The sequence below is a fragment of the Zootoca vivipara genome, chromosome 6 (assembly GCF_963506605.1).
Source record: "Zootoca vivipara chromosome 6, rZooViv1.1, whole genome shotgun sequence".
Lineage (NCBI taxonomy): Eukaryota > Metazoa > Chordata > Lepidosauria > Squamata > Lacertidae > Zootoca > Zootoca vivipara.
The window spans coordinates 6,768,568-6,795,046 of NC_083281.1; the positions used below are offsets into that span (position 1 = coordinate 6,768,568).

Below are 26,479 nucleotides of genomic sequence, written 5' to 3' on the forward strand. Positions count from 1 at the left end.
CAAAACACCATAAAACAGATTAAAACCACCTCAACTTTCTAGAGTTGTCTAAGCAGGAGTGGGTTTTTTTTTTTTTTTTGAAGCAAGCGTACAGAGAAAGCACTTGCCTGCAATGATACATACCAGCCAATTTTAATTTTATTATTTATGCCCCGCCCTTCGGATTGGGTTGCCCCAGCCACTCTGGGCCGCTTCCAACATATATACTATCAAACCTCGGTTGTCGAACTTAATCCGTTCTGGAAGCCTGTTCAGCTTCCGAAATGTTCAGCAACTGAGGCGCGGCTTCTGATTGGCTGCAGAAGCTTCCTGCACTCAAGCAAAAGACGCGCCGGACGTTCAGCTTCTGAAAAACATTCGAAAACCGGAACATTGGGAGCCGAAATGTATGGCAAAGGAGGTGTTTGGGAGCCGAGGTTTGACTGTAAAAGCGATAATGAAACATTAAACATTAAAAAACAAAGGCTTTATAGCAAGCATGTCCAAAGTCCATTTTGGGGGCCTAATCCGGCTCTTCAATCCTTAAAAAAGCTCAACAACTTTGGTCGGCCCTCACGATTCATCAAATCTGGCCCTCTTTGGAAAAAGTTTGGACACCCCTGTTTATAGTGACTTATCTCCTTGGCTCGGGGGTCGGATAACCATCCCCTCCAACATTTCTGCCATGAAAATAGAGGGAAAGCAAGACATCCCGGAATCAAATCAGAAACCAGGGCAGCTTCTGTAAATCCAGGAGTGTCCCTGGAAAATAAGGACACTTGTTGTTTAGTCGTGTCCGACTCTTCGTGACCCCATGGACCAGAGCACGCCAGGCACTCCTGTCTTCCACTGCCTCCCACAGTTTGGTCACTCATGTTGGTGGCTTCGAGAACACTGTCCAACCATCTCGTCCTCTGTTGTCCCCTTCTTGTGCCCTCCATCTTTCCCAACATCAGGGTCTTTTCCAGGGAGTCTTCTCTTCTCATGAGGTCTAAATAATATGCTGCAATATTATTTCTGCTACCCACCTTTTCCCTCTATGAGGACCTCAAGATGGGCAGGCATATTTATCCTCCTCCCCATTTTATCCACAACCACCACCCTGTGAAGTAAGTTCAGCTGACACAGAGGTGGTGACTGGCCCCCCAAAAGTTTCATAACTTGAGGGATTAATCATTCTCCACCTAAGGGAGTGGGGGTTGTTGCTGCTTAACAACCAGTTGAGAGTGGCATGATGCTGAGGTTGAACCTGCTCTAATTGGCTGTGCGATTCTGCGGGAGTTTTCCTCCTGTATGTTTCGCTGAACGTCTTCCTGCAGGGCAAAACCCTCTTTGTCCCTTTCCCCAGTTGAAACCATTGTTAAGACTCCCCCCTCTGGACTCCATATGTGTTTTAACAGCTAACAGGTCCCCTTCACCCTGGATCAGACAATGAAATGCATGTATAAGCAACTGGATCGGTGCCGTCTTGAAATGTCCTGGAGAGGTTGTCGGGGGCAATCATCCTCGAGGCAGACTACACACAGAGGCCAAATCAAAAATAGAACTTTTATTATTATTATTCAAAACCAAGGGATACATAAGATGTGCATTGGAGACAGGGCCTCCCCCATCTTGCCCCAATGACGATGGCCCTCCTACTTGTAAGAATTTGCCTTGTGTTTTGGAAGGAAAGTGAAGCTGGCAGGAACAGGACCCAGAAGCATCTCACTGCAAGGAGGAGAAATGGAGAAAACTGCAGACACATCTCTAAATTCTTCCAAAAGCACACACACACCTGTGATGATAGCTTGTGCACGACAGGCTCCTGAACTCTTATTATGAAATGAAAACCCCATAGGGCACACAAGTGCCATGACAGAAATCTCAGAGGTGCACATTTTAGACCGCTGCATGCCATTCTCCCAATTTCTAGAAGGAACTATGGAAAGAATGACAGAGAGGAAGGCAATTTAGCTGGGATGTTGGGACAGAATTTGCATTGCCCTTTTTGTACTTCTCCTTGTTCCTCTGAAGAGCTCAGAGTGAGATTTGCACCTCACAACAAGCATGTGAGGTAAGTTAGGCTGGGAGATCAGGCCCAAGGCCATCTGAGCGAGATTCGCAGCCAAGTGATATGAGCTTCCCTTCCCACACAGCTGGGCTAGAAGAGTTTTGTCCTGGTTTGGGAAAGAAAAGTTGTTCCCTTCTCATAACCCTCCTCACCCATCCAGAAAGTGTGTGTGTGTTCTGCAAAATCAAATTCACCCACTGCGTTCTCTCTGTTTGGCCGGAATCAATGGTTTTCATGTTGCCTAGCTGATGCAAGCTTTTTGTAACCTCCACTCTTGACTACTTTTAAGATGCTGTGGGTGGGACAGGCCAGAAGCCTCAGCTAGGGGCCACTGGCCCTCATGGATTTGGGAGACAGGAAGCCCCATGGCTTGTGTTGCATCAGATGCAATAGGGTCCGGTTCTAACTTTAATCACTCCCTTCAGGGGCTAAAACCCACATTTCTGGTCTGGTTCTACATCAGCCTTCATAGCAGCTGAAGCAGCTTCTCTCTCCCCCCCCCCCACTTCTACATAGCTAATGCAGTTGTGTGCTTAACATGCACAGAAAACTGTCGCTGCTTGGCAAAAGTTCAAACCCTTTTTACCTGATCTTAATCCAGTCACCCACGTTCTGGCTTGCCATTAAGGTCTCCAAATAGTCCCGGCCCATGTAGTAAGGGGGTCTTTCGTTAATCCTCTGAGGCAGGCGCTCCAGTAAGCCGGCTGGAATGTACCTGCCAAAGTAAAAAAGTAAAGGTAAAGGACCCCTGGACAGTTAAGTCCAATCAAAGACGACTATGGGGTTGCGGTGCTCATCTCGCTTTCAGGCCGAGGGAGCCGGCGTTTGTCCACAGACAGCTTTCTGGGTCATGTGGCCAGAAGGACTAAACCGCTTCTGGCGCAACGGGACACTGTGACGGAAACCAGAGCGCACAGAAAGGCCATTTACCTTCCCACCTATTTATCTACTTGCTTTCAAACTGCTAGGTAGGCAGGAGCCGGGACAGAGCAACAGGAGCTCACCCCGTTGCTTGGATTCGAACTGCCAACCTTCTGATTGGCAAGCCCAAGAGGCTCAGTGGTTTTAGACCACAGCGGCATCCCGCATTCCAACCTGCCAAAGTGCCAAAAAAGGAAGACTCGTTTTCCATGACAGTAGGAGAACAGCCTCATCTGGGTCGCTCTTCCCACTCACCCCAGAAGTTAGGCTTATTCAAATCCAGCTATAAACATGGGAGATACAGGGCAGTCTTAAACAAGGCTGTTGCGAAGCCCTGCCTTTTTGAGAGGAGAAAACACCACTGAGGAATAAAGAAAGAAGCGGCAGCTATCTCTCTTGATGCTTCCCCAATTTTAATTGCAGTGATACTATGAACTCACACTTAGCAGGCATATTCTGTATATAGTGCTTTAAAAAACAACCACTGTATCTGGTCGTCACTAGCAGCAAGTTTCTAGCTTTCCCCGGTGTCAAGCTAGGCTTTTAAAATACATGAACTTGTTTCTCAAAATCTCCAAAGCCTGAGAAGCAGATGCTGAGTAGGCTGTCCCTGCAGCGTGTCACACATAGCAGAAACTTAGTGGTGCGTTAAGATGTTTGTTGCAGGATCCAGTCTTGCCTTCCTTACAAAAACTGAACTGACCTAAGCGCCTTACAGGAACCCAAGGCCAGCTGCTATTACTACTTGGATGGAAAGGCAAAATGCAGTGACTTGGCAAGGGCTGAGGAGGAGCTTCTACCTGCAGAGAAAGGAGAGCCATTCCAGCAGAAACTTCCTGGTTTTCTCCACTCCCTGCGTGTCTGAGCCCCAATGTTCCAAGCCGTAGTTGGTGAAGTCCTTGAGGATGTCGAGCCTCTCTCCCGACGAGATGTCCCAGTGCCGGTGCTCTTTGATTTCAGTGAAGATCCAGGGCTTGATCAGCGCCCCCCTGTGGCCCGGAAGAACGACAGCCGTGAGAAAACCATGAGCAGAATCTACGCGTACACACACACACACACACGGAAATGCTCAGGTTCTAATACCAAATCCCCGAGTGGTATGCCTGCCGCCCTGGCAGAACGTAAGTCCGCGAGGAGAAACACGAGCACGTCACCGAATATTTTTGCAATCTAGATTTGCATAGCGAGAACCCACTAGGGGAACTTTTGGGATTCAAAAGTAACACATCGTTATGATTTGATACCCCCAGGTGATTTCATGTTCAAACAGCCCCACCACCCGCAAAATCTAAGGGAACGGGAGAGGACCATTTGCCAGTCGGTGATCCCCTCGAAGCCTTTTCCCAGATGCCGGGGACTGAACTGGAGCGTTCTCCTTGCAAACAGATGCATGACCACTGACCAATAGCAAAAGACGGAGCCAGAAGCAGGAATTGTGTGCAGGGGTAGCAACAGCAGCTGTGGCAGAGATCTGGCCCATGTCCTTTAGGAAGACGTGGCTATAATGTGGTCTTAGGCTACCGTATGTTCAACCACATGGATCTTAAGCAAGTCTCTCCTCCTCCCCACCCCCCGAGCATTACTGTATAGTGTTGTGTTCAGCAAGGTCCAGAATTATTCTCTTTTCTTTCTGTTTAGCTCCATGCATTATTTCAAAATGAGGATCCTTGCCACTCCTGCCTTCTGTGACAACCACGCCTGCTTCTGCTATTACAGCTGGACACGATTTTGTAATGGCAATCTTAACCTTAGTCCTTTGGGGCTGGGAAATGAAGTTATGAACCTGCCTTCATACACCGATCCCAGGGCTACACCAGGTACGTTTTTAGCCTTGGAACTGAGTGACCCGAACCGCCCGGTGAACTCTGTGCCAGACCATGTAAGTTACTGCAGTCGTACCTTGGAAGTCGAACGGAATCTGTTCCGGAAGTCCGTTCGACTTCCAAAACGTTCGGAAACCAATGTGCGGCTTCCGATTGGCTGCGGGAAGCTCCTGCAGCCAGTCGGGAGCCGTGGAAGCCCCGTCGGACGTTCGGCTTCCAAAAATAGTTTGCAAACTGGAACCGTCACTTTCGGGTTTGCAGAGTTCGGGAGCCAAAACGTTCGAGAGCTAAGCTGTTTGAAAAACCAAGGTACGACTGTACTGTCTTCACGGGCTGAGCTTTGACACAACCCCTAAACCACAAAGGACCTTGTGTCTGTGCATGAGCTGCATGCTAATGCGTGCTGCAGCTTGGAGTAAGGCAAACTGCAGAAATGTAAGCTACCTGCTCTGCAGCTTGTTTCCCTGCAGAGCAGGAGAACTTGAGCAGCTGCGTGCACTAGCGCAGAGATCACACACAGACTAAATTGCTCAAGGCTGATCCAAGGCTTAGAGTTGTGTCTGACTGAACCCAGCCATTGACTGGCTTCCCAGGGTTTTAGGTGCGAGTTTCCCCCAGCCATAGCTGGAGAAGCTGGAGACTGAACCTGGACCTTCTGCTTGGGGGGCGGGGGGGGGGGAACCCACGAGGGTAACAAAGGGTGTTTTCTCCTCCAGACCACCCAAAACGAAGGGAAGACACTTGCCGAGCAATCATAATTCCCGAAACTCCACTCTGCATGGCTTGATCAGCATCTTCGAAAGACAAGATATCTCCGTTCCCTGTGTGCCAAAAGGAAAATAATAATAATTCAGGGGTCACCAAAGAAATCCCCAATACTTCAGATACACTTTTGCCAGGCAATAGGGCCTTCTTGGTGGTGGCGCCCTCCCTGCGGAACGCCCTCCCATCAGATGTCAAGGAAATGAACAACTATCTGATTTTTGGAAGACATCTGAAGGCAGCCCTGTTTAAGGAAGTTTTTAATGTTTGATATTTTAGCGTGTTTTTAATAGTCTGTTGGGAGCCGCCCAGAGTGGCTGGGGAAACCCAGCCAGATGGGTGGGGTATTATTATTATTATTATTATTAATAAAAATTTGCTGCTTCTCTTAATAGTTCTGACCACTTATTTATGGCTCATTCAACTGTGCCTGGCCACAGTGATGCCTTTTGCAAGTACAGTGGTACCTTGAAAGTCAAACTGAATCTGTTCTGGAAGTCCGTTCGACTTCCAAAACGTTCGGGAACCAAGGCGTGGCTTCCAATTGGTTGCAGGAAGCTCCTGCAGCCAATTGGAAGCTACGGAAGTCCTGTTGGACATTTGCGTTCCAAAGAACTTTTGAAAAAACTGGAAGAATCATTTCTGGTTTTCGATCTTTGGGAGCCGAAACATTCGACTCCCAAGGCGTTTGAAAACCAAGGTACGACTGTAAATGGATTTGAAACAGCCCTGTCTGTAAACGAGGTTGAGGTTGCACAAAAAAACCCACTAACACTTAAGACACCTCCTCCTCCTCCCTTTTTATTTTGTGGTGGCAGCATGCAGAGCGCTGCCCAGGAAGCTTACTATCTAAGAAACAGGAGAACCAGCAGGCAGCTTCCGGTCCAGATCTGACCCAGATCTGACTGCCACCAGGCCTGCCCCTTCCTGATGGCACTAAAAAGAGCTTCTCCAATCCAAAGTATTTATTGATGTCTTCAAGGAAAGAGGGAAACTGTTCCGAATGACCGGGCAACAACGAGCCGCACGTCTTCTGTAGTCTCCACTCACCTCCAAGAAGAGGCAGGAGTCCAAACTAGAGATTTCAGAGAGGAGGAAAGAGACAAATTGCTCCGTGACCCCTGTGATGTTCTTTGTGCCAGCCCACAGGCTAGCTCGGCTGCTGACCACTGATCAACGAAGAAGAGTTCTGATGGGCCAGACTAAGGAAGGTCTATATTGACCAGCATCTTGTTTCTGACCAGTAGCCAGCCAGATGCCTCCAGGAAGAGACTGAAAACAACAACCCTCCTCTGCTGTTGCCCCCGCCCCCCTACCAATCATCAAGCAACTGGAACTGGGGTGAAGTGCATCTGAATACAGAGGTTTTAGTGGTCATAGCTGGCAGACCTCTCTTCCTCCCCCATGGACATTTCTGATCATCTTAATTCATCCCACAAGTTAGGCGTCTTTCGGCTGTCCTGAACTTACTTCATTGAGCATCCTTGAGTTCTTGTGCTTGGGGCAGGGTGGTAGTGCAAATATGGGAAGGTTAACTGTATGGCAAGAGAAAAGATGGATTTTCCAAAGATTCGCAGAAGCAGGAGGAGGAAAAGGCGGCTTGATGGAGAGGGAGGCAAACCCAGCCCAAGCAATCCAAACCCCAAAATTGCAGCAAAGCATTACATATCCAAGCTCCAAATACGTTGCAGCGCCGGATTCAACACAAAGGAAGCAAAACCGGCACGTGGAAAGAACAGAACTACCTACCGAAAAGAGGCATCGGACTGGCAATTTTTGCACACTCTGCTATGTACTCCCAGTTTGCCGCCTTTGTGTACCGCTGCTCTCTCGACCGGCCATGAAGCTAACGGGGTCAGAAAAGGGACAGTTAACGCCTCCGTCACAGATTCCAATGGCATTTTTGAAATGCTTAGGTAAGAACAGAGATGTGGTCTATCAACCCCCACAAGGTGCAATTGCTACATGGAACCTCCACATGCAGAGGCAGTCTACTTTAGGATACTGGTTGCCAAAGGGCAAGAGCAGGGGAAGGCTGAAGCCTTTGAGTCTCGCCTAGGGGCTTCTCAAAGGCAGCATTGTAAGGCGCGTGTGAGATCTCTCTCACACACGAGGGGTTCACGCAGGCACCCCCAAACTTCGGCCCTCTTGGACTACAATTCCCATCATCCCTGACCACTGGTCCTGTTAGCTAGGGATCATGGGAGTTGTAGGCCAAAACATCTGGAGGGCCGCAGTTTGGGGATGCCTGGGTTAACGTCTAGGTTGGACAAGCGAGGGAAAGTCCTTACCATCTGCTTTTATTCAATATTCACAGAGAGAAACTTGGGAATGTGGCCTCTCAGAATAATGGCATTGCTCTGAGTGAAATCCCACTCCGTCCGTCTCTTCCACGTCCTCATGAGTCATCGCTACAGGTGCTGGAAAGTGCCTTTTGCCTGTGAGCTCTTTGCTCTCCTACCTTCAAGACCCACCATGTTCTGGGGGTGGGGGCCTGGAATGCTTTCTAAAGACACTGAATCTGTCAGCTGTCTCTCCCCTGGTGCTGCTTCTTCCTTCTCCTGTCCCATTATTTCCCAGCTTTCCCGTCTGCCTCTAAGCTATGACCTCCTGCAAACCACTGTTGTAAATCTATACCGTCCCGCTCTTCTCCACCATTCCTCCTCTGCTCAGTCTCTGACAGTATGGCCTTTTAAGATGTGTATGCTTGGGGAGGGGGGAAGTGTTATTGTTTTGTATGTTGTTATGTTATGCATTTTCGTGTTTTTATACTGTAAACTGTCCTGTGCTAAGAAACTTAATCAGCGCTGTGGGTTAAGCCACAGAGTCTAGGGCTTGCTAATCAGAAGGTCGGCGGTTCGAATCCCTGCAACGGGGTGAGCTCCTGTTGCTCGGTCCCAGCTCCTGCCCACCTAGCAGTTCGAAAGCGCATCAAAGTGCAAGTAGATAAATAGGGACCGCTCCGGTGTTTCCGTGCGCTGCTCTGGTTCGCCAGAAGCAGCTTTGTCATGCTGGCCACATGACCTGGAAGCTGTCTGCGGACAAACGCCGGCTCCCTCGGCCTATAGAGCGAGATGAGCGCCGCAACCCCAGAGTCAGACACGACTGGACCTGATGGTCAGGGGCCCCTTTACCTTTAAATAAAATAAAATAAAATTAAAATCTGGCTGGCCACTGCTGGAAACAACAGCATGTTGGCCTAGATCAGGGGTAAAGGTAAAGGGACCCCTGACCATTAGGTCCAGTCATGACCAACTCTGGGGTTGTGGCGCTCATCTCGCATTATTGGCCGAGGGAGCCGGCGTATAGCTTCCAGGTCATGTGGCCAGCATGACAAAGCCGCTTCTGGCAAACCAGAGCAGCACATGGAAACCCCGTTTACCTTCCCGCTGTAGCGGTTCCTATTTATCTACTTGCATTTTGACGTTTTTTCGAACTGCTAGGTTGGTAGGAGCTGGGACCGAGCAACGGGAGCTCACCCCGTCACAGGGATTCAAACCGCCGACCTTCTGATCAGCAAGCCCTAGGCTCAGTGGTTTAACCACAGCGCCACCTGGGTCCCTGGTTCAAAAAGGGGTAGTCAACCTTTTTATACCTACCTCCCACTAATGCATCTTTCTTGATGGTAAGATTCCCTTACCGCCCACCAGTGCTCGATGGAAGGATTCAGCTTGTGCCATAGGACCCCCTACCACCCACCTAGAATCTTCAAACGCCCACCACAAGTGGGCAGTAGGGACCAGGTTGATAAACCCTGGACTAGTCTGATGGTAGTAGGGTGGATGCAGTTTCTTGTTTTGTTTTTAATGAAGTTACTGCTTATCTGAATGTGGGTTAAAGAAGGCTACTGTACCGTGACCATAGAGGCTCCCCACTCCCGGATGCTGGGAATTAGCTTGTGAGCCAGGTTGGTTTTCTCTTGCACCCCGGTCCGGATCTTCACAGTCAAGGGAACATCCAGCACCTGCCAAAGAAAAGAGGAACAATGAGCCAAGCGAAGTGCGCCTCGGAAGCCGAACCTGAGCGCAAAGAAGCTGGACTCTTTGGAGATTCCTTTGCCGAAATCTTTCACCAACGGCTGCTCTGAGAATGCACAGAGGGGGCCACAGAGTAGAATAATCCCTTTCTGAGACCAGCGACTTCTGTACCAGATGGGAAACTCAAAAGCCAGCCCTCCACCACTGAGAGAAGCAGGAAGAACCCCACGCCCCACCACAAGGGCCTTGTATTAATAATATTGCGATGGTTATGATACCCCACCCATCTTGCTGGTCTGCCCTGGGCCCTGGACACATTCATCACAAAGAAGCAGCCAATAAACAGCTCAAAGCTTGAAGAATATGCAACGCTGTGCAAAGGTGAGACGAAGGGGATGGTTGTGGTTGCAAGAAGGAGCAGCGTGGAGGATCAGAAGCATGAACGAAATCCAGGACTGCTAGGAGCCAGCCAAGAAAAAAAACCACACCCAAACCCAACTTACATAGTTCATGCCTCGGACAATCTGCTCGAACTTGTTGGGGCGGTTCATTAAGCCACATCCTCCCCCCTTGGAAGAGAAAGGAGAGGTGAGGGAGGGTTAAGGTCATAATTTCATTATCAGAATGTTGTTTATTGATTAAAAGCTTGGCTTTTAATACCATTCTCCCAGACATTCTTATTAAAAAGCTGGCAGATCTGGAACTTTCTTCTACCATCTGTGACTGGATTAAAGACTTTTTGAGGGATCAGACACAAACAGTGAGGATTGGGACTGTTACATTCTACCTCCCTGAAGCTTAGCACTGGCACCCCACAGGGATGTGTGCTAAGTCCCTACCTGTACTCATTGCACACATATCATCTGATCCATCCACAGTAATTCTTAAGTTTGCAGATGATACTACCATAATGGGCCTAAATGCAGGCAGAGATGAAACAGCGTACAGGGGAGAGGTTCAAAAAGTATCATAACTTGCACCTAAATATTAGTAAGACAAAGGAGATAGTGTTGGACTTCCGGAGGAAGAGAGGGGAACCTGCCCTGTTGTATATTGGGGGGGGGCTGTGTGGAGAGTCTCCTCCTTTAAATTCCTGGGAGTTTACCTTAGTGAAGACCTCACTTGGAAAAACAATATAACTCAGGTGGTTAGGAAGGCCTAACAGAGACTCCATTTCCTCAGGGTCTTGCAAAAGAATAATGTTAAACAACAACTGATGAACTCCTTTTACTGGCCCACAATAGAAAGTGTCCTTTCATATTGTATCACAGTGTGGTATGCTGGCCTGATAGCCATGGACAGAAAGTCCCTACAGAGGGTGGTGAATACAGCACATGGTATCATGGGCTGTCCCTTGAGTCCGCTAGGTCAGTGTTTCCCAACCTTGTGCCTCCAGCTGTTTTTGGACTACAACTCCCATCATCCCTAGCTAGCAAGACTCAGGAATGATGGGAATTGTAGTCACAAAACATCTGGAGGCACAAGGTTGGGAAACACTGCGCTAGATGACATTGCAAGGGATTGTTGCCTTAGGAGAGCGAGAAAAATTCTCAGGGATGACTCACACCCCGGCCATCACCTCTTTAATCTTTTATCCTCGGGCAGGAGGTATAGAAGTATAATCAGCCGTACCAACAGGCTAAAAAATAGCTTTTATCCGTGGGTTGTTAGGCTGCTGAACAAAAAATAACATAGTGAAACTGACTTGCGAGGAGGGGTGTTGTTCGATAAGAGATTGAATGTTTGGAGGGAGGCTCATTTAATCTCAGTGTACACAGGTTGTACAATGACAATAAAGGTATTATTATTATTATTATTATTAGAACTGATTTCAGTCCTTGATGGTCTGGGCTTCCCATAGGTTTTGCCACAGGTCCATCAGCTGGAAGGAGGGAGAAGTGCCAAACTTGGCAGAACTTTTGCTTTAAAAGAAAAAAAGGTGAGCTGCAATTTTGTAAGACTTGGAGAAGTTCCTTTAGGCTCCCCATCGCTTTCAAGCTAAGTAACGGGCTGAGTTGAATTGAATTGAAGGGAAAATTAAAGGTAAAGGAAAAGGACCCGACAGTTAAGTCCAGTCGCGAACAACTCTGGGGTTGCAGTTCTCATCTCACTTTACAGGCCAAGGGAGCTGCAGGCGTTTGTCTTCAGACAATTTCCCCGGGTCATGTGGCCAGCATGACTAAGCCGCATCTGGTGAAACCAGAGCAGCACATGGAAGGGACGTCTCCCTTCTCCCTTGCTGGCTGTGGGGCGGGTGGAGGGAAAGCCAGCTTTCCCTCCACCTGCCCCGGCGATCGCGGAGGGGGAGGAGGGGGTCGGAGCAGCCCGATTTTGGGCTGATCCTGGCGCCCCCTCGCCCCTGCCGATTGCGGAGGGGGAGGAGGGGGTCAGAGCAGCCCAATTTCGGGCTGATCCTGGCCCCCCTCGCCCCTGTCGGTTGAAGAGGGGGAGGAGTGGGGTCGGAGCAGCCCGATTTCGGGCTGATCCTGGCGCCCCCTCGCCCCTGAACGACCATGGCTTTCTTTGCCCCACTGTGGCCCCTCCCCCCGTGCCTTGGCCCCCCTTGCCCCCCCCCAATTTTGATCCTGGCTACGTCCCTGTTGGCAGGAGCAGGGACAGAGCAACGGGAGCCCATCCTGTCGTGGGGATTTGAACCGCCAACCTTCTAATCGGCAAGCCCTAGGCTCAGTGGTTTAGACCACAGCGCCACCTGCGTCCCTTAAAGGTAAATGGGGGGGGGTCTAATCCGAGGGGACTCAGGGGAATTCATTTCAAGTGCGGCACCCTCAGAAACAAATCAGAAGGGAAAAGTTTGGAGCCACGTGTTTGGGAGTCAAACTACATTGCTCTAGGCACCTTCTCCTTGACATGCTAAGCTTCTACGTGGAGGGATATTTATCGATTCTGCGAGCCCTTCCTAGACCAGAAACAGGTTGGCAAGCTCTGTGGGAACTAGGCTGGAAATGGAATACATATAGGAAACTGCCTGATAGTGAGTCAGACCAAATCACTGGTCCACCTAGCTCACTGCTGTCTATGTTGACTGGCAGCTGCTTTCCAGGGCTTCAGACAGGAGCTCTTTGTCCTAGAGATGCTAGAGATTGAACCTGGGATATCTTGCAAGCAAAGCAAATGCTCCGCCACTGATCTATGGGCCTTCTGAGACATGACGCTGCATTTGACACTTTTTAATACTTTTGATACTTCCTAGTGCTTGAAAGCACTAGCATGCTTGAAGGGATCAACGGGCTACCTTGTTATAGATGAGGTCGATAGGGCAGCCCACATTGATGTCCACAAAATCCACTTCGATGGTCCGGTTGAGAAGCTCTGCGCACTTGGTCATGGTGTCTGGGAACGCTCCTTCCAGCTGCAGAGGCGTAGGGTGAAAGAGGGTCAAAGGGGTGCACCAACTCACGAGAGCAGCTTATAGGCATTGCACGTGTGCCACATTATTCATAGCTGCCAAGTTTTCCCTTTTCTCGCGAGGAAGCCTATTCAGCATAAGGGAAAATCCCTTTAAAAAAGGGATAACTTGGCAGCTATGCATTATTTATCTGCAAGAATTCCCCAACTCGCCTGTCACATCTGTGACATCGCCTTTTTGAGGTTTGCACCCCCACTCAGCATGTATTACATAAATCAAAACAAAACATATCAATAGAATACAGTGAAAAGACAGACAGGTATATGGGAGACTTAAAATACTATGATTTAGAGCAGGCACCCCCAAACCTCGGCCCTCCAGATGTTTTGGACTACAATTCCCATCTTTCCCGATCGCTGGTCCTGTTAGCTAGGGATCATGGGAGTTGTAGGCCAAAACATCTGGAGGGCCGCAGTTTGGGGATGCCTGTTTTAGAGTAAAACACATGAGCTTCATGGCTTATCTCCTCCCTCCAGTGCTGCTGCAAGGAGGCTGGGAGCACCTGCCTCGGCCCTAACTTGCTATGTCTAAACCCAACAAACTATGGCCAGTGTCAACCATCATTTAGGAGAACAAGGCAACTCCAAACAGGCGCTTATTGTATCCCAAACTAGGGAGACAATATGAAAAACAAAGAAAGAAACCCCCGAACAAAAGGGAATCTTCTCCTTCCACCTTCACTTCTGCTAACTACCAAATGGAGCTGGCAATGGCTTTTGGGAATACCTGGAGGGGAGGGTTATCAGGACCTATTAGCTTCTCATGGGGGAGCATCTATCAGCCGGAGGAATAATAATAATAATAATAATAATAATAATAATAATAATAATAATAATAATAATAAATTATTTATACCCCGCCCATCTGGCTGGGTTTCCTCAGCCACCCTGGGCTGCTTCCAGCAGAATACTAAAATACAATAATTCATCAAATATTAAAAGCTTTCTTAAACAGAGCTGCCATCAGAGTGTTGTTTATTTCCTTGACATCTGATGGGAGGGTGTTCCACAGGGTGGTGGGTGCCACTACCGAGAAGGCCCTCTGCCTGGTTCCCTGTAACTTCGCTTCTCGCAGGGAGGGAACCACCAGGAGGCCCTCGGAGCTGGACCTCAGTGTCCAGGCAGAACAATGGGGATGGAGACGCTTCTTCAGGAGCTACAGGGAGCCTTCTCTCTCCCTCTCCTCCAACTAGGAAGAACTCCCTTCTCCAACCTCCAGTGGCTGTGGGAAGGCAGAGGTGAAAGGAAGCACAGTCCAGCCTCTGCCACCAGCCATGGGGAACTGGGACCACTTTGCGCATCATGGCAGCCAGGCAGAAGACGGCAACCAGGAGAAGACCAGCAGCGCTATCTCCATCAGCCGCAGAAGAAGCGGCTTGCTCCTGTTCTCGCTTCCCCCCCCCTCGCCCCCAGTATGGCCATATTGCAAGTCCGCCGTCAATCTACCTGAACGCCAAAGAGATCCTCTGTGTGGTGTCTCTTCAGCAATGCCCACTCGGACGACTGCCCCTGAAGCAGGTTCGTGCAAACAGCCATCTCGCCGCAGGTGACGTCCGCCCCAAACCGCTTGCATATTCTTCGGAAAGGAAGGTTGCCGCACTGAAATTCCCCAGAAGAAATCAGGAGAATGGAGGGTTACGGTTGCCTCGGGGCAGGTCTCGAGCCAGCACAAGCAAGGCGCCGCGTTTAAACAAAGACACGGCCCGATCTCGCGGCGTGCGGCGTTTTGAGGGCTGAACGGGAATAGCTGCTGGCGCTGCAACCCTGCAGCTAAGCGCCAGGGCTCTTTCCATCCATTTCAGCAACTTCACCATTCCAGCTTTTCACCTGTTCCTAACCAGACCGCAGCCAAATGTTCCGATAGAGTGGTACCCTGGTTCTCGAACTTAATCCGTTCCGGAAGTCCCTTTTGGAAACCAAAACCTTCCAAAACCAAGGCGCGATTTCCCATAGGAAGTAATGCAAAATGGATTAATCCATTCCAGGCTGTTGAAAAACTACCCCTAAAATGCTTCTCCCCACCACCCCAATCAACGCAATCATTCGAGATCTCTCTCTCTCTCTCTCTCACACACACACACACACCAAAGCAGCTGGGCTTCAGAGCGCTGCTGGGACGCTTTTCCTCACCGGCCCAATCAGCGCGATCTCTCTAAAAACGGAAGCACAACACTAAAAGCGGAAGCTCAGAACACGTTCTACTTTTTTTTAAAAAAAACCCGAGAACCGAATACTCACTTCCAGGTTTGGGACGTTCGGGTTCTAAGTTGTTCATGAACTTGGCTGTTCGAGAACCAAGGTATCATTGTATCTTGTTTTTGTAAGCCTTAAGCAGAACTCCCCCCCCCCAAAAAAAAACTAGCATGCTTTAATTGTCACAGCAACCAGGGGGCATGCAGGTTTTGTTGTAAGAATTGGCCAAAGTAGCCAATTCTTACAACAAAAAGGGTCCCAGGTGGCGCTGTGGGTTAAACCACAGAGTCTAGGGCTTGCTGATCAGAAGGTCGGCGGTTCGAATCCCTGCAAATGGGGTAAGCTCCTGTTGCTCGGTCCCAGCTCCTGCCTACCTAGCAGTTCGAAAGCATGTCAAAGTGCAAGTAGATAAATAGGGACCGCTCTGGCGGGAAGGTAAACAGCGTTTCCGTGTGCTGCTCTGGTTTGCCAGAAGCAGCTTTGTCATGCTGGCCACATGACCCGGAAGCTGTCTGCGGACAAACACCGGCTCCCTCGGCCTATAGAGCGAGATGAGCGCCGCGACCCCAGAGTCGGACACGACTGGACCTGATGGTCAGGGGCTCCTTTACCTTTTTAAGCAGAACTCCCCCCCCCAAAAAAAACTAGCATGCTTTAATTGTCACAGCAACCAGGGGGCATGCAGGTTTTGTTTTAAGAATTGGGAAAGGTGACAAAGATTCAGCTACGTATGAGTAACGAGGGCAGCTATTCTCGGGTAAAGAAAGGGGAATTGGAAAGCCAGTTGCGGTACGTTGTTGGCAATATGCTGATGACACGCAAACTGAAGCACGACCCAGAACACGGTTATAGGCACTGTTAGCGGGCAGTTCCCTAGACCAGATGGATGGGAGGTTACTTGCTCTTGATGGGGTTACACACCCTTTGAAGGAGCAGGTTCATAGCTTGGGGGAACTCCTGGGTCCCTTGCTGCCATTCGAGGCTCAGGTGGCCTCAGTGGCACGAAGCACCTTCCACCAGCTTCCGCTGGTGGCCCAGCTACGTCCCTATCTGGGCAGAGGTGGCCTAACTACTGTCATCTGTGCTCTGGTAGCTTCCAGGTAATATTACTGCAACACATTGTACGTAGTAGGGCTGTCTCTGAAGATGGTTCGGAAACTTCAGCCGGTGCAGAATTTGGCAACCAAGCTGCTCACCGGGACAAGGCGGTTTGAGCGTATAGCACTGATCCTGGCCCAACTGCACTGGCTGCCAGTCAGTTTCTGGGCCTAATTCAAAGTGCTGGTTTTGACCTATAAAGCCTTGAATGGCTCAGGACTGTAGTACTGTAATACTTCAAGTACCAACCAGGACTCTGAAATCACCACCAGAGGCCCAGAAGGTGGCAACAATGCTTTCCCCAGAGAGACTCACCAGGTGCCTTTGTTACGTATCTTTAGGTGAAAACATTCCTTTGGCTAATTAACATTCTACAGCCTTTTAAATGTTTTAGTGGGAGAGGGGGCTATTGTTTTGTTGTTTCTGTTTTAACTATGTGTGCTTTTACCTTGTATTTTTAGGTTGTGAACCACCGAGATCTTGTGATGAAGGAAAGTCTATAAAGCAAGCAAGCAAGCAAACAAACAAACATCTACCTACCGTTGTTAAAGGAGCTAAATAAAGCTTCTCGCAGAGATTTAGCTGTAAGACAAAATCGTGAATATGTAAGTCATGCGTCGGGAAGGGTGAGGTTATTAACTGTGGGCTAATAATTTATGCACTGCTATGAAGGATACTGTGGCCACATCATGAGAAGAGAAGAATCCCTGGAAAAGACCCTGATGTTGGGAAAGATGGAGGGCACAAGGAGAAGGGGACGACAGAGGACGAGATGGTTGGACAGTGTTATAGAAGCGACCAACATGAGTCTGACCAAACTGCGGGAGGCAGTGGAAGACAGGAGTGCCTGGCGTGCTCTGGTCCATGGGGTCATGAAGAGTCTCTCAAATCAAATCAAAGTTTATTGAACGGTCACAGACCAATTCGACTCATGTGGCGAGTCGGCAGAGCATAACATAAAAAGATACCAGGGACAATTTCAGTACAAATTGAACAACGATTACACTTTAGAGTTAAAAAAACATAATAAGATTAAATGTTAGCATTCCCCTGCGAATTGCCGTTGGGAAACTCTTGTTTCCTACGTCTAATAGCAGATACACAAAATTTTGCAACATTGGTCGTGATTTCGGGGTCCTTGTCCTCTACCAGGGCTCTCAGGCGTTGGGCATCTGCTACGTACTTGAACTTTTGAAAAACTGGGGTAATAAAGGACAAACGTAAATCCTCGTAGAGGCTGCAGTATAGCAATACATGTGTATTTGTTTCTCCTTCCGATGAGCCACATGGGCAAATACGTGTCTCATAAGGTTTACCCTCGTACCTGCCTTACAACAGGGCAGAGGGGAGTACATTAAATCTGACCATGGAGAAGGAATGTCTATACTTAGATCATGAAGAGTCAGACACGACTAAATGACTAAACAACAACACGAATGAGTTTTGAAAGCAAAAGGACTAAACCCTCTCTTGGGCTCAAGGGCAAGAAATGCATTGCCTTGGACTTAATATATATGAATAATGCAAACTGCTCATTTGTTGCCATCCTGACAAGTAAAGATTCATCTTCCAAGTCCTGTGTGTGGAGTCTAATTCAGGCATCCCCAAACTTCGGCCCTCCAGATGTTTTGGACTACAATTCCCATCTTCCCCGACCACTGGTCCTGTTAGCTAGGGATCATGGGAGTTGTAGCCCAAAACATCTGGAGGGCCGCAGTTTGGGGATGCCTGGTCTAATTCATCCCTGAGGTTTGAGGGCGAAACCTCTGCATCGCTCTGAATAACTAAAAGGAAAATGGTAACACAAACAGCCCTTACCTTTCTCTTCTCACACGGTCTGAGTTTCACAATATCTTCATCTGTCACAACCCCAGACGTTTTGAGTGCGGATTCCATTGTGTCCAGCGGCTGACCTGGACTCTCTAGTTCCTGCACCGTGGGACCTTCTTTTGGCGACGAAGGAACAACCTTTGCCACCTCTTCTTCTGCAGCTCTGAGATCCACACTTCCTGGAGAGGCAGAAGAGTTCGCGGCCTCTCTCCCCACAGCGGGGTGTGTGATCGCCACTTGGCTCCCAGCCCCCTTCGCATGGTTGGGCTTAGCTAAGCGGCAGAGGTACTGGCTGGACTTGTCGAAAGGAAACTTCTTCTTGCGCAGCTGCTGCTGGAGGTCTTTGCCGAGGCTGTTCTTCACGGTCGGCGGATTCCCTTCCCGCTGCTTCAAAAGGCCTTCATTGACGACGTTCTCGTAGTCCTCGCCCAGGTGGGTTGCAGCAAACCGGCAGGTGACCCCGTACATGCACCTGCCGAACATCTTGAAGAGTATGCAGCTGTCTCCAAGGTCTGGTGGCTTGGTGGCCATATATTCTTTGACGCTGTGTAGGAAACGGCAGCGTGAGCCAAAGAAGCACTTATCGGCCCGTTCCTTCAACAAGAGAAAAAGGCTGCTTTAAAGGAGGGTAGCATAGGTTTTTAAATATATACAGTATGAAGTTGCAGGTCGTGCCCTGATCATCTTACACCCTATGCTTCAGCAACCTCCATTTTAAAGGTAAAGGCACCCCTGACCGTTAGGTCCAGTTGTGGACGACTCTGGGGTTGCGGCGCTCATCTCGCTCTATAGGCCGAGGGAGCTGGCGTACAGCTTCCTGGTCATGTGGCCAGCAGGACTAAATCGCTTCTGGCGCAACGGGACACCGTGACGGATACCGAAGTGCACGGAAACGCCGTTTACCTTCCTGCCGCAGCGGTACCTATTTACCTACTTGCACTGGTGTGCTTTTGAATTGCTAGGTTGACAGGAGCTAGGACAGAGCAACAGGAGCTCGCCCCGTCGCAGGTATTCGAAGCGCCGACCTTCTGATCGGCAAGGTTTAGACCACAGCGCCACCCGCATCCCCATGCCATTAAGAGGGCTAGCTCTCAAATTTTGTCAATCTGTTCATCAAGTCCTAATCATCCTCACACAGTTTACCTGGACGACTGATGGGCAGAGGCGGTTCTTCTCGTAGTGAGTCGGCTTCATGCAAGGGCGGCCCTTATTCTGCCCCCGGGCCCTCTTTTGGCCCTGAGGCTCCTTCGCAGTTCTGTTTTCCTCTTCCGCCGGGCTCCTTTCTTCTGCATTGCTTCCATCTTTCCCCAGCTTCTGCAATTTGGCAGGAGGCTCATTCAGGTCTCCACTGGTATTATTCTCTGCACTGTCCTCCGCAGCTAGCACATCTTTCTCATTCGTCACCTCCCCTTCCCGATCAAGGTACGTGTGGAACTTTTCCTTTGTAGAGAGGTACCTATAGGGGAAAAAGGTTACGAAGCTTTGTGTCCACACCACATTACCTACGGGTGATGCTTCATAGAGACAATGAGGGGGGTTAAGTCAGTAGAGGGCTACATTTTTGAGATTTATCGATTTACCGGTTTTTAAATCAGAACTTAACTACAGTACAGTTGTCGAACAAATTGGCTCCTGAACGCCGCAAATTCGGAACTAAGTGTTCCGGTTTGTGAACGTTTTTCGGAAGCCATACGTCCGACACGGCTGCCGACTGAGTGCAGGAAGCTCCTGCAGCCAATCGGAAGCCGCGCCTTGGTTTTCGAACGGTTTCGGGAGTCAAACGGACTCCCGGAACGGATTAAATTCAAGAACCAAGGGTTCAAGAATATTCAAGAATAAGGGTTCTGTTTTACCACACGGTGACAAAAATACTTCCCATCAGATGAATCTGCACCCCAACCCCCAATAATTTTTTTAAAGTTTATTTATTATTGCATTTATTTTCCATCTTTTCTCCAGTGGTCTCAAGATTGCAAACATGTTTCTCTGCCTCCTCCCCATTTTATCCTTCCCACAATCCTGCAAAAGCTGAGAGACCGTGACTGACTCCAAGGTCACCCACTGAGCTTCATAACTGAGAGGGGATTTGAACCCTGGTCTCCCAGGTCCTAGTCTAATACTCTAGTCACTTACACCACCCTGTGGGCTCTCAAATAAAAATGAAAACCCCACACGTGCTCCAAGAAGCTCCGTGCATACGTGTCTGAGACGCTTTGTCTTTTTAAAAGAGAAAATGACCCATCAGAAATTTGCGTCATGAACGAAGGTTACGGGTTTAGGAAACATTCATAGGAGTTGGAATCCTCCTGTAAGGGAAGCCCTGCGGCACATGTTGCAAAGCTACCAAGTTACCATTTGCTTTGCAACCCTTAATCACAATCTTAAATCTTTCATAGAATTATAGAAATGTAGAGTTGGAAGGAACCCCCAAAGATCATCTAGTCCAACCCACTGCAATGCACGAATGCCCAAAATGCAGTCGTCGTCCCCCATCCAATTTGAAACTATACCGGACTTGGCTTAGCTTTGCAAATGTGCTAGCAATTTTATTGCTGCACTACTTGGTGAGCAGATTACCAGAAGCTGCAGCTTGATCAACTTGATCCTCTCCCCCTCTTTCCTTTGATGGAACTCATATTTGGGGACTTCCCTGGCTTTTTTCTGGCCCACGTAGGACCAGTCTGGATAGTTGGCTTGGTGAAGATTTGACATTTCCCTCCCCAAACAATTTTGATTTGAGATTCTATTGAAAAGAGGCTGCATTTTAATGTTGTATTTAATCTTGTTTTTAACCTGTATTTTAATCAATTGTTTTATATCCGGTGTTAGCCACTCTGAGCCCAGTCTTGGCTGGAGAGGGCGGGGTATAAATAAAATCTATTATTATTACTATTATTATTATTATTAGCTCTATAACGGAGCACATGATTTGCATGTGGGGAAACTCCAGGCTCATTTCCTTGGAAAGGGTCTTAACTGCTTTGCATTAGACCAGGCATCCCCAAACTTCGGCCCTCCAGATGTTTTGGACTACAATTCCCACCATCCCTGACCACTGGTCCTCTTAGCTAGGGATCATGGGAGTTGTAGGCCAAAACATCTGGAGGGCCGCAGTTTGGGGAGGCCTGCATTAGACCGTGGCAAACTCCCTCAGACAGAAATGTGCTGGGCAGTCCCAGTGGTCCAACTTGGCATGAGACAGCCTTTTCTAGGCAAAGAGTTATGTTGGGGGATGTATATGGTCTGCTTCGCAAAGTGACTGAGAGCTTAACCCTCCTCACCTTCCCGCTTTTTAAAACCAATCGCTATTTTTATCTGATCAGAAACTTTGTTTAAAAAAACAAACCAACACCGCCATTCAGAGCCTTTCAACCAGTTATATACCAATAAAAAAATCCCCCAGCCCCGATCTGCTGCCCTGCGCTGTTGCTTTTAACGGCTTCCTACTGGAGTGGGGGTTGAGAGGGGAAGTAGAGGCAGCAGGAGCCAAGGTCAGCAGACTGAAATTGGGGGTAGAGGTGTTGAAAGGGAAAATGATGGTGGTTGGGTTATTTTTTTTGGGGGGGGGGTTATAGCCAGTGGAGAGGAGGGCTGCCTGCTTTGCACGCAGAAGAGCTCGGGTTCAACCCCCCCCCCCAAGTTGGTACTGACCTTGAAAGCCCTAAATGGCCTTGGCCCAGTATACCTGAAGGAGCATCTCCACCCCCCACTGAGGTTCAGCTCCGAGGGCCTTCTGGCAGTTCCCTCCCTGCGAGAAGCGAGGTTACAGGGAACCAGGCAGAGGGCCTCCTCGGTAGTGGTGCCTGTCCTGTGGAACGCCCACCCACCCCATCAGATGTCAAGGAAACAAACAACTATCTGACTTTTAGAAGACATCCTAAGGCAGCCCTGTTTAGGGAAGTTGTTTGTGTTTGGTGTATTTATCATGTTTTTAATATTCTGCTGGGGGCCGCCCACAGTTGCTGGGGAAACCCAGCCAGATGTGTGGGGTATATATAAAAATTATTATTATTATTATTATTATTATTATTATTATTAAGGCATCAGCCTAAGAATGGGCAGGCCCAAGGTAATATTCTAATGGGAGCTGCCCAAAGTGGCTGGGGAAACCCAGCCAAATGGGTGGGGTATGAAAAATAAATTATTATTATTATTATTTGGGCATCAGCCTAGGAATGGGCATGCTAATATTCTAATGGGAGCTAAAAATAATTATTATTATTAACATTCCAAGGCCACACGCCCCACCCCCGAAAAGACGCTGCCTGTCAGTGCAGGAGTTACTGAGCAAGAGGGACCAATGGGTTCAGTATAGGGCGGCTTCCTATGTTCCTTGGGGTGCAGAACTAGGGAAGGGAACGAGGGAGGGGGGGTCTAAGGAAGGTTTGGGGTGCGGAGGATGGGCACCCTAATACTCACTGGGCTCTGATAGGGGCCACCCCAGCAGCCTCCATTGGGGTGGGGGCGAGAGCCACACACCCACAGCCCTCCCCAGGCCCACACCCTCCGCCTTCCGAGCAATTCAGACAGGCAGCGCGATCACGCGCGGCATTCAGCACCCCCGCAGCAGCCGCACAGCGTGGCTTCGAGCGCTTCCGGTACCAAACCGGAACCTACCCGGCCGCTTCCGCTTCCTCTGCCTGGAGCGTGGAGGCCGAGTTACTAGAGCGACGCCGACCAGGGAGGAAGGAGGAAGAGCAAAGGATTCTAGCGTCCCCTGCCGGAGGTTCCGTCTAAGCTTTTTTTTACCTTGCGCGGGAGAGAAGGTTGGGAAGGAGGGAGAGGCGGGGCTTAGCGGAAAGGGCGGGTTGGGATTGGGGAAAGCGGGAGGGCAGGGCCTCGGAGGGCGGGGCTTAAATGATAGACGGGAGAGAGAATAAAAATGGCATTGATTTTGTGTTTGGGAAGCAGCAACCCTCAGTGTTTTACGGGAAAAGAAAAGAAAAATTCAAAAAAACTTTATCTAAGAGGGAAGAAATAGGATGAAATATAAGGATGGTATACTGTTCACATTGCGAAGAAGAACCTATGTTGAATTATGTATTTTGTTTTTTGTATTATTTTTGTATATGATTGAATGAGAAGAAGTTGAATTTATGTCACATATATGTTATTTTTTGCAACATTTTAAACAATAAAATTTATTTTTAAAAAGAAAAAAAGAAAAACTTTATTTTATTTTATTTTTTTATATTTTATTCATTCATTCATTAACTCATTCGTTTATTAAAAAAAACCTCAATAAGACTACCACTAACGAAATGTTGCAATAGCAATTTTAAAATGTACAGAATGTCAAAGCCGCAATGGGATAGGCTAAAGCCTCGAATTAAAAACTCGTGCAAAGCTCTGTGGAGAAAAGAGTTGAATATAAATGAAAATTATTTTCCTTAAAAAAAATGCTTGCATGGAATTTGGCGTCATCACCTGAAGAGGGCAGCACATGCCTTTCCTATTCCCATGCTTAGCTTGGGGAAAGAGGTGGGTGGAATTCTTTCAGCCTTCTGGTTCATTCTAACCAGATCCTTACATAATTCTGTGGGATGTCTGTCTCCCACGTCCAAAGTACCAGTTGCAATGTGTGCAAATGTCCTCGCTCCCCGCAAATCCTGCCTCAAGGAAATTCAGATTTCTGCATTTGGAATAAAATCGCACTCTTTTTAAAACAAACAAACAAACAAACGAATAAAAAATAATTTTGTTCCAGGAGTTCCTGAAGAACTCAGCTATACGGCTGCAAGCAAGCCTCCAACATTTCTCCGATGAAAATAGGGAGGTGGCGCTGTGGCTTAAACCAGTGCTCCCCAACCTTTTTATCGCCGCGGACCAGTCAACGTTTGATCATTTTACTGCGGCCCGCTGAGGGGGGGGGGCGTTGATTGTTTCGCGGCCCGCCGAGGGGGGACGTTGATTATTTATATTTTATTTAGATTGTTTTGATTTAATAATTTTAATTTAATTGTATTTAATGTTCCTTGGGCGGCCCAGTACCAATTGATCCACGGACCGGTAGCGGTCCGTGGCCCGGTGGTTGAGGACCACTGGCTTAAACCACAGAGCCTAGGGCTTGCTCATCAGAAGGTCGGCGGTTCGAATCCCTGCAACGGGGTGAGCTCCCGTTGCTCGGTCCCAGCTCCTGCCAACCTAGCAGTTCGAAAGCACGTCAAAGTGCAAGTAGATAAATAGGGACCGCTACAGCAGGAAGGTAAATGGCGTTTCCGTGCGCTGCACTGGTTCGCCAGAAGCGGCTTAGTCATGCTGGCCACATGACCTGGAAGCTGTACGCCGGCTCCCTCGGCCAATAATGAGATGAGCGCGCAACCCCAGAGTCGGTCACGACTGGACCTAATGGTCAGGGGTCCCTTTACCTTTACCTTTATGCATTAACAAGGGGACGCAGGTGGCGCTGTGGGTTAAACCACAGAGCCTAGGGCTTGCTGATCAGAAGGTGGGCGGTTCGAATCCCTGCGACGGGGTGAGCTCCCGTTGCTCGGTCCCAGCTCCTGCCAACCTAGCAGTTTGAAAGCACGTCAAAGATAAACAGGGACCGCTACAGCGGGAAGGTAAACGGCGTTTCCGTGTGCTGCTCTGGTTCGCCATAAGCGGCTTTGTCATGCTGGCCACATGACCTGGAAGCTATACGCCGGCTCCCTCGGCCAATAATGCGAGATGAGCGCGCAACCCCAGAGTCGGTCACGACTGGACCTAATGGTCAGGGGTCCCCTTTACCTATGTATTAACAACAATAACAACAACAACAACAACAACAACAACAATAAAAAGAACAAAAATCCTGGCTACACCCACGGATCAAGAGATGTGTGGGATATCAAAGCACCTGACTTTTGCAGCAACTGGAATGTAGGGGTTTGCACAAGGGCAAGAACCACATCCATTGTTCCTCGCACTTTTGACTCTCTTCTTCCCCACCTTTTCCCCCCTGGTCCCACCCACTACTGGGCAAACAGCCCCCTGGGAATGTTGCTCCGGAGGAAATGTGGTCCTCTGGGCTTAACACTTTCCTCACTCCTGAAGGATGGGAATGTTTAGAAAACCTGCTCGAACAGCAAACGTCTCCTGTGCTAAAAGGTTTTTGCATTTTGTGTCATTGAGAGCTCTCCATAAGGGCAAGGAAGGGGGATTATTATCTGGACGTGGCTTCAAGTATGAGATATATGTTAAGAATATCAGTTACTCCTTTTGCTTGTGTGTTCAGGGGCCCAGATCTTTTGAAGCAAATTGGGGCTTGGACCCCCAGCCTTTAGCGTATTGCTGGAGGGATAGGATTTCAAGGAGCGATGGCCTCTTAATCCCCTTTCGGCTTTGCCCTTGAACAAGAGCCCTGTGTAGTTTATGCAACTATTAGACCCGGTTTGCTCAATTTGTTTTAACAAATGGCTCTCTTTTGCCTTTGCCTGTCAAAAAATCTCATGTGCAAACTGCCTTAAGGCCAAGGCTATCGAAGCAATAACTGTGTTTAACTTAGAAAACAAAACAAAAAAGTGCAGTGAACAAGTCCTTTCAGCTGCCATCTTAGCTCAAGAACAGGACGCTGGACTAGATGGGCCTTTGGCCTGATCCTGCAGGTCTTCCTTATATCCTTATGGATACTGTGGTTATCAATTGGAGCGCTTGCAGGCCAGTGTTTCCCGGTTGTTGGTGTTTACACTACATTTTTAAAGATTTGCCTTGAGAGACTCTTTGAACCTCTTTTGTTGACCACCAGCATTACGCTTTCCATTTTTAAGTTGGGAATAGAGGAGTTGCTTTGAAAGACGATCATCAGGCATCCGCACAACATGACCAGTCCAACGAAGTTGATGTTGAAGAATCATCGCTTTGACACGGGTGATCTTTGCTTCTTCCAGTACACTTGCATTAGTTCACCTGTTTTCCCAGGTGATGTGTAGAATTTTTCGGAGACACCGTTGATGGAATCTTTCGAGGAGTTGGAGGTGGCATTTATAAGAATGTGCTAAGAGGAAGGCACACTCGGCAAACCCTCACCAGGATCAACTCCCGCCCAGAAACCTATGTCCCCACTGTGGAAGTGGGTCCAGAATTGGCCTTCACAGTCACATACGGACTCACTGTTAAGACCATGTTTATGGAAGACAATCTTACTCAGCTATGAGTGGTCGCCGAATAAAAAGAGGAAAAAGAAGAGGAAGAAGGCTGTCATTTTCCTACGATAAGCAAGGTCTAGGCTAGACAACCTATAAGTCCCCTGCCAGCTCAATGAACCCAATATGATTCTATGAATCTTTGGGGTCATCAGAAAGTTACTGTAGCCTTATCAGCTACTAAGGGTCCTTTAAGTTGCGCCCAGGCAAGGACAGAGATAGTCAACAAGACTCCAAGGGTTGAATTCAGAGAAAGAATTTAATTTCTTATTAATAAGAGACTCTAGGTGATCA

At 48.6% G+C, this 26,479-nt stretch overlaps 1 protein-coding gene across 1 annotated transcript; it reads right to left on the reverse strand.

Moving 5' to 3' along the window:
• Window positions 1-1,513: 1,513 nt before the first annotated feature.
• On the reverse strand, window positions 1,514-22,655 carry DUS3L (dihydrouridine synthase 3 like). The gene is made up of 13 exons (XM_035120032.2): window positions 22,482-22,655; window positions 19,206-19,518; window positions 18,051-18,656; window positions 16,773-16,814; window positions 14,388-14,540; window positions 12,769-12,885; window positions 10,019-10,084; window positions 9,392-9,502; window positions 7,288-7,384; window positions 5,522-5,597; window positions 3,754-3,942; window positions 2,619-2,747; window positions 1,514-1,689 (listed from the first exon to the last, which is right to left on the reverse strand). The coding sequence occupies exons 1-13, from the start codon at window positions 22,514-22,516 to the stop codon at window positions 1,617-1,619; spliced, it is 2,007 nt and encodes a 668-aa protein (XP_034975923.1). The 5' UTR covers window positions 22,517-22,655; the 3' UTR covers window positions 1,514-1,616.
• Window positions 22,656-26,479: the final 3,824 nt, after the last annotated feature.

Bases quoted from the DNA above. Each gene is read 5' to 3' on its own strand.
- DUS3L (XM_035120032.2), bottom strand. From the start codon at position 22,516: ATGGAGGCTGCTGGGGTGGCCCCTATCAGAGCCCA. The intron at 12,886-14,387 runs GTAGATTGACGG...ACGCCTCTGCAG, and splicing joins AGGATCTCTTTGGCGTTCAG to CTGGAAGGAGCGTTCCCAGA. The intron at 1,690-2,618 runs GTAAAAAGGGTT...TCCTCCTTGCAG, and splicing joins GGTGACTGGATTAAGATCAG to TGAGATGCTTCTGGGTCCTG.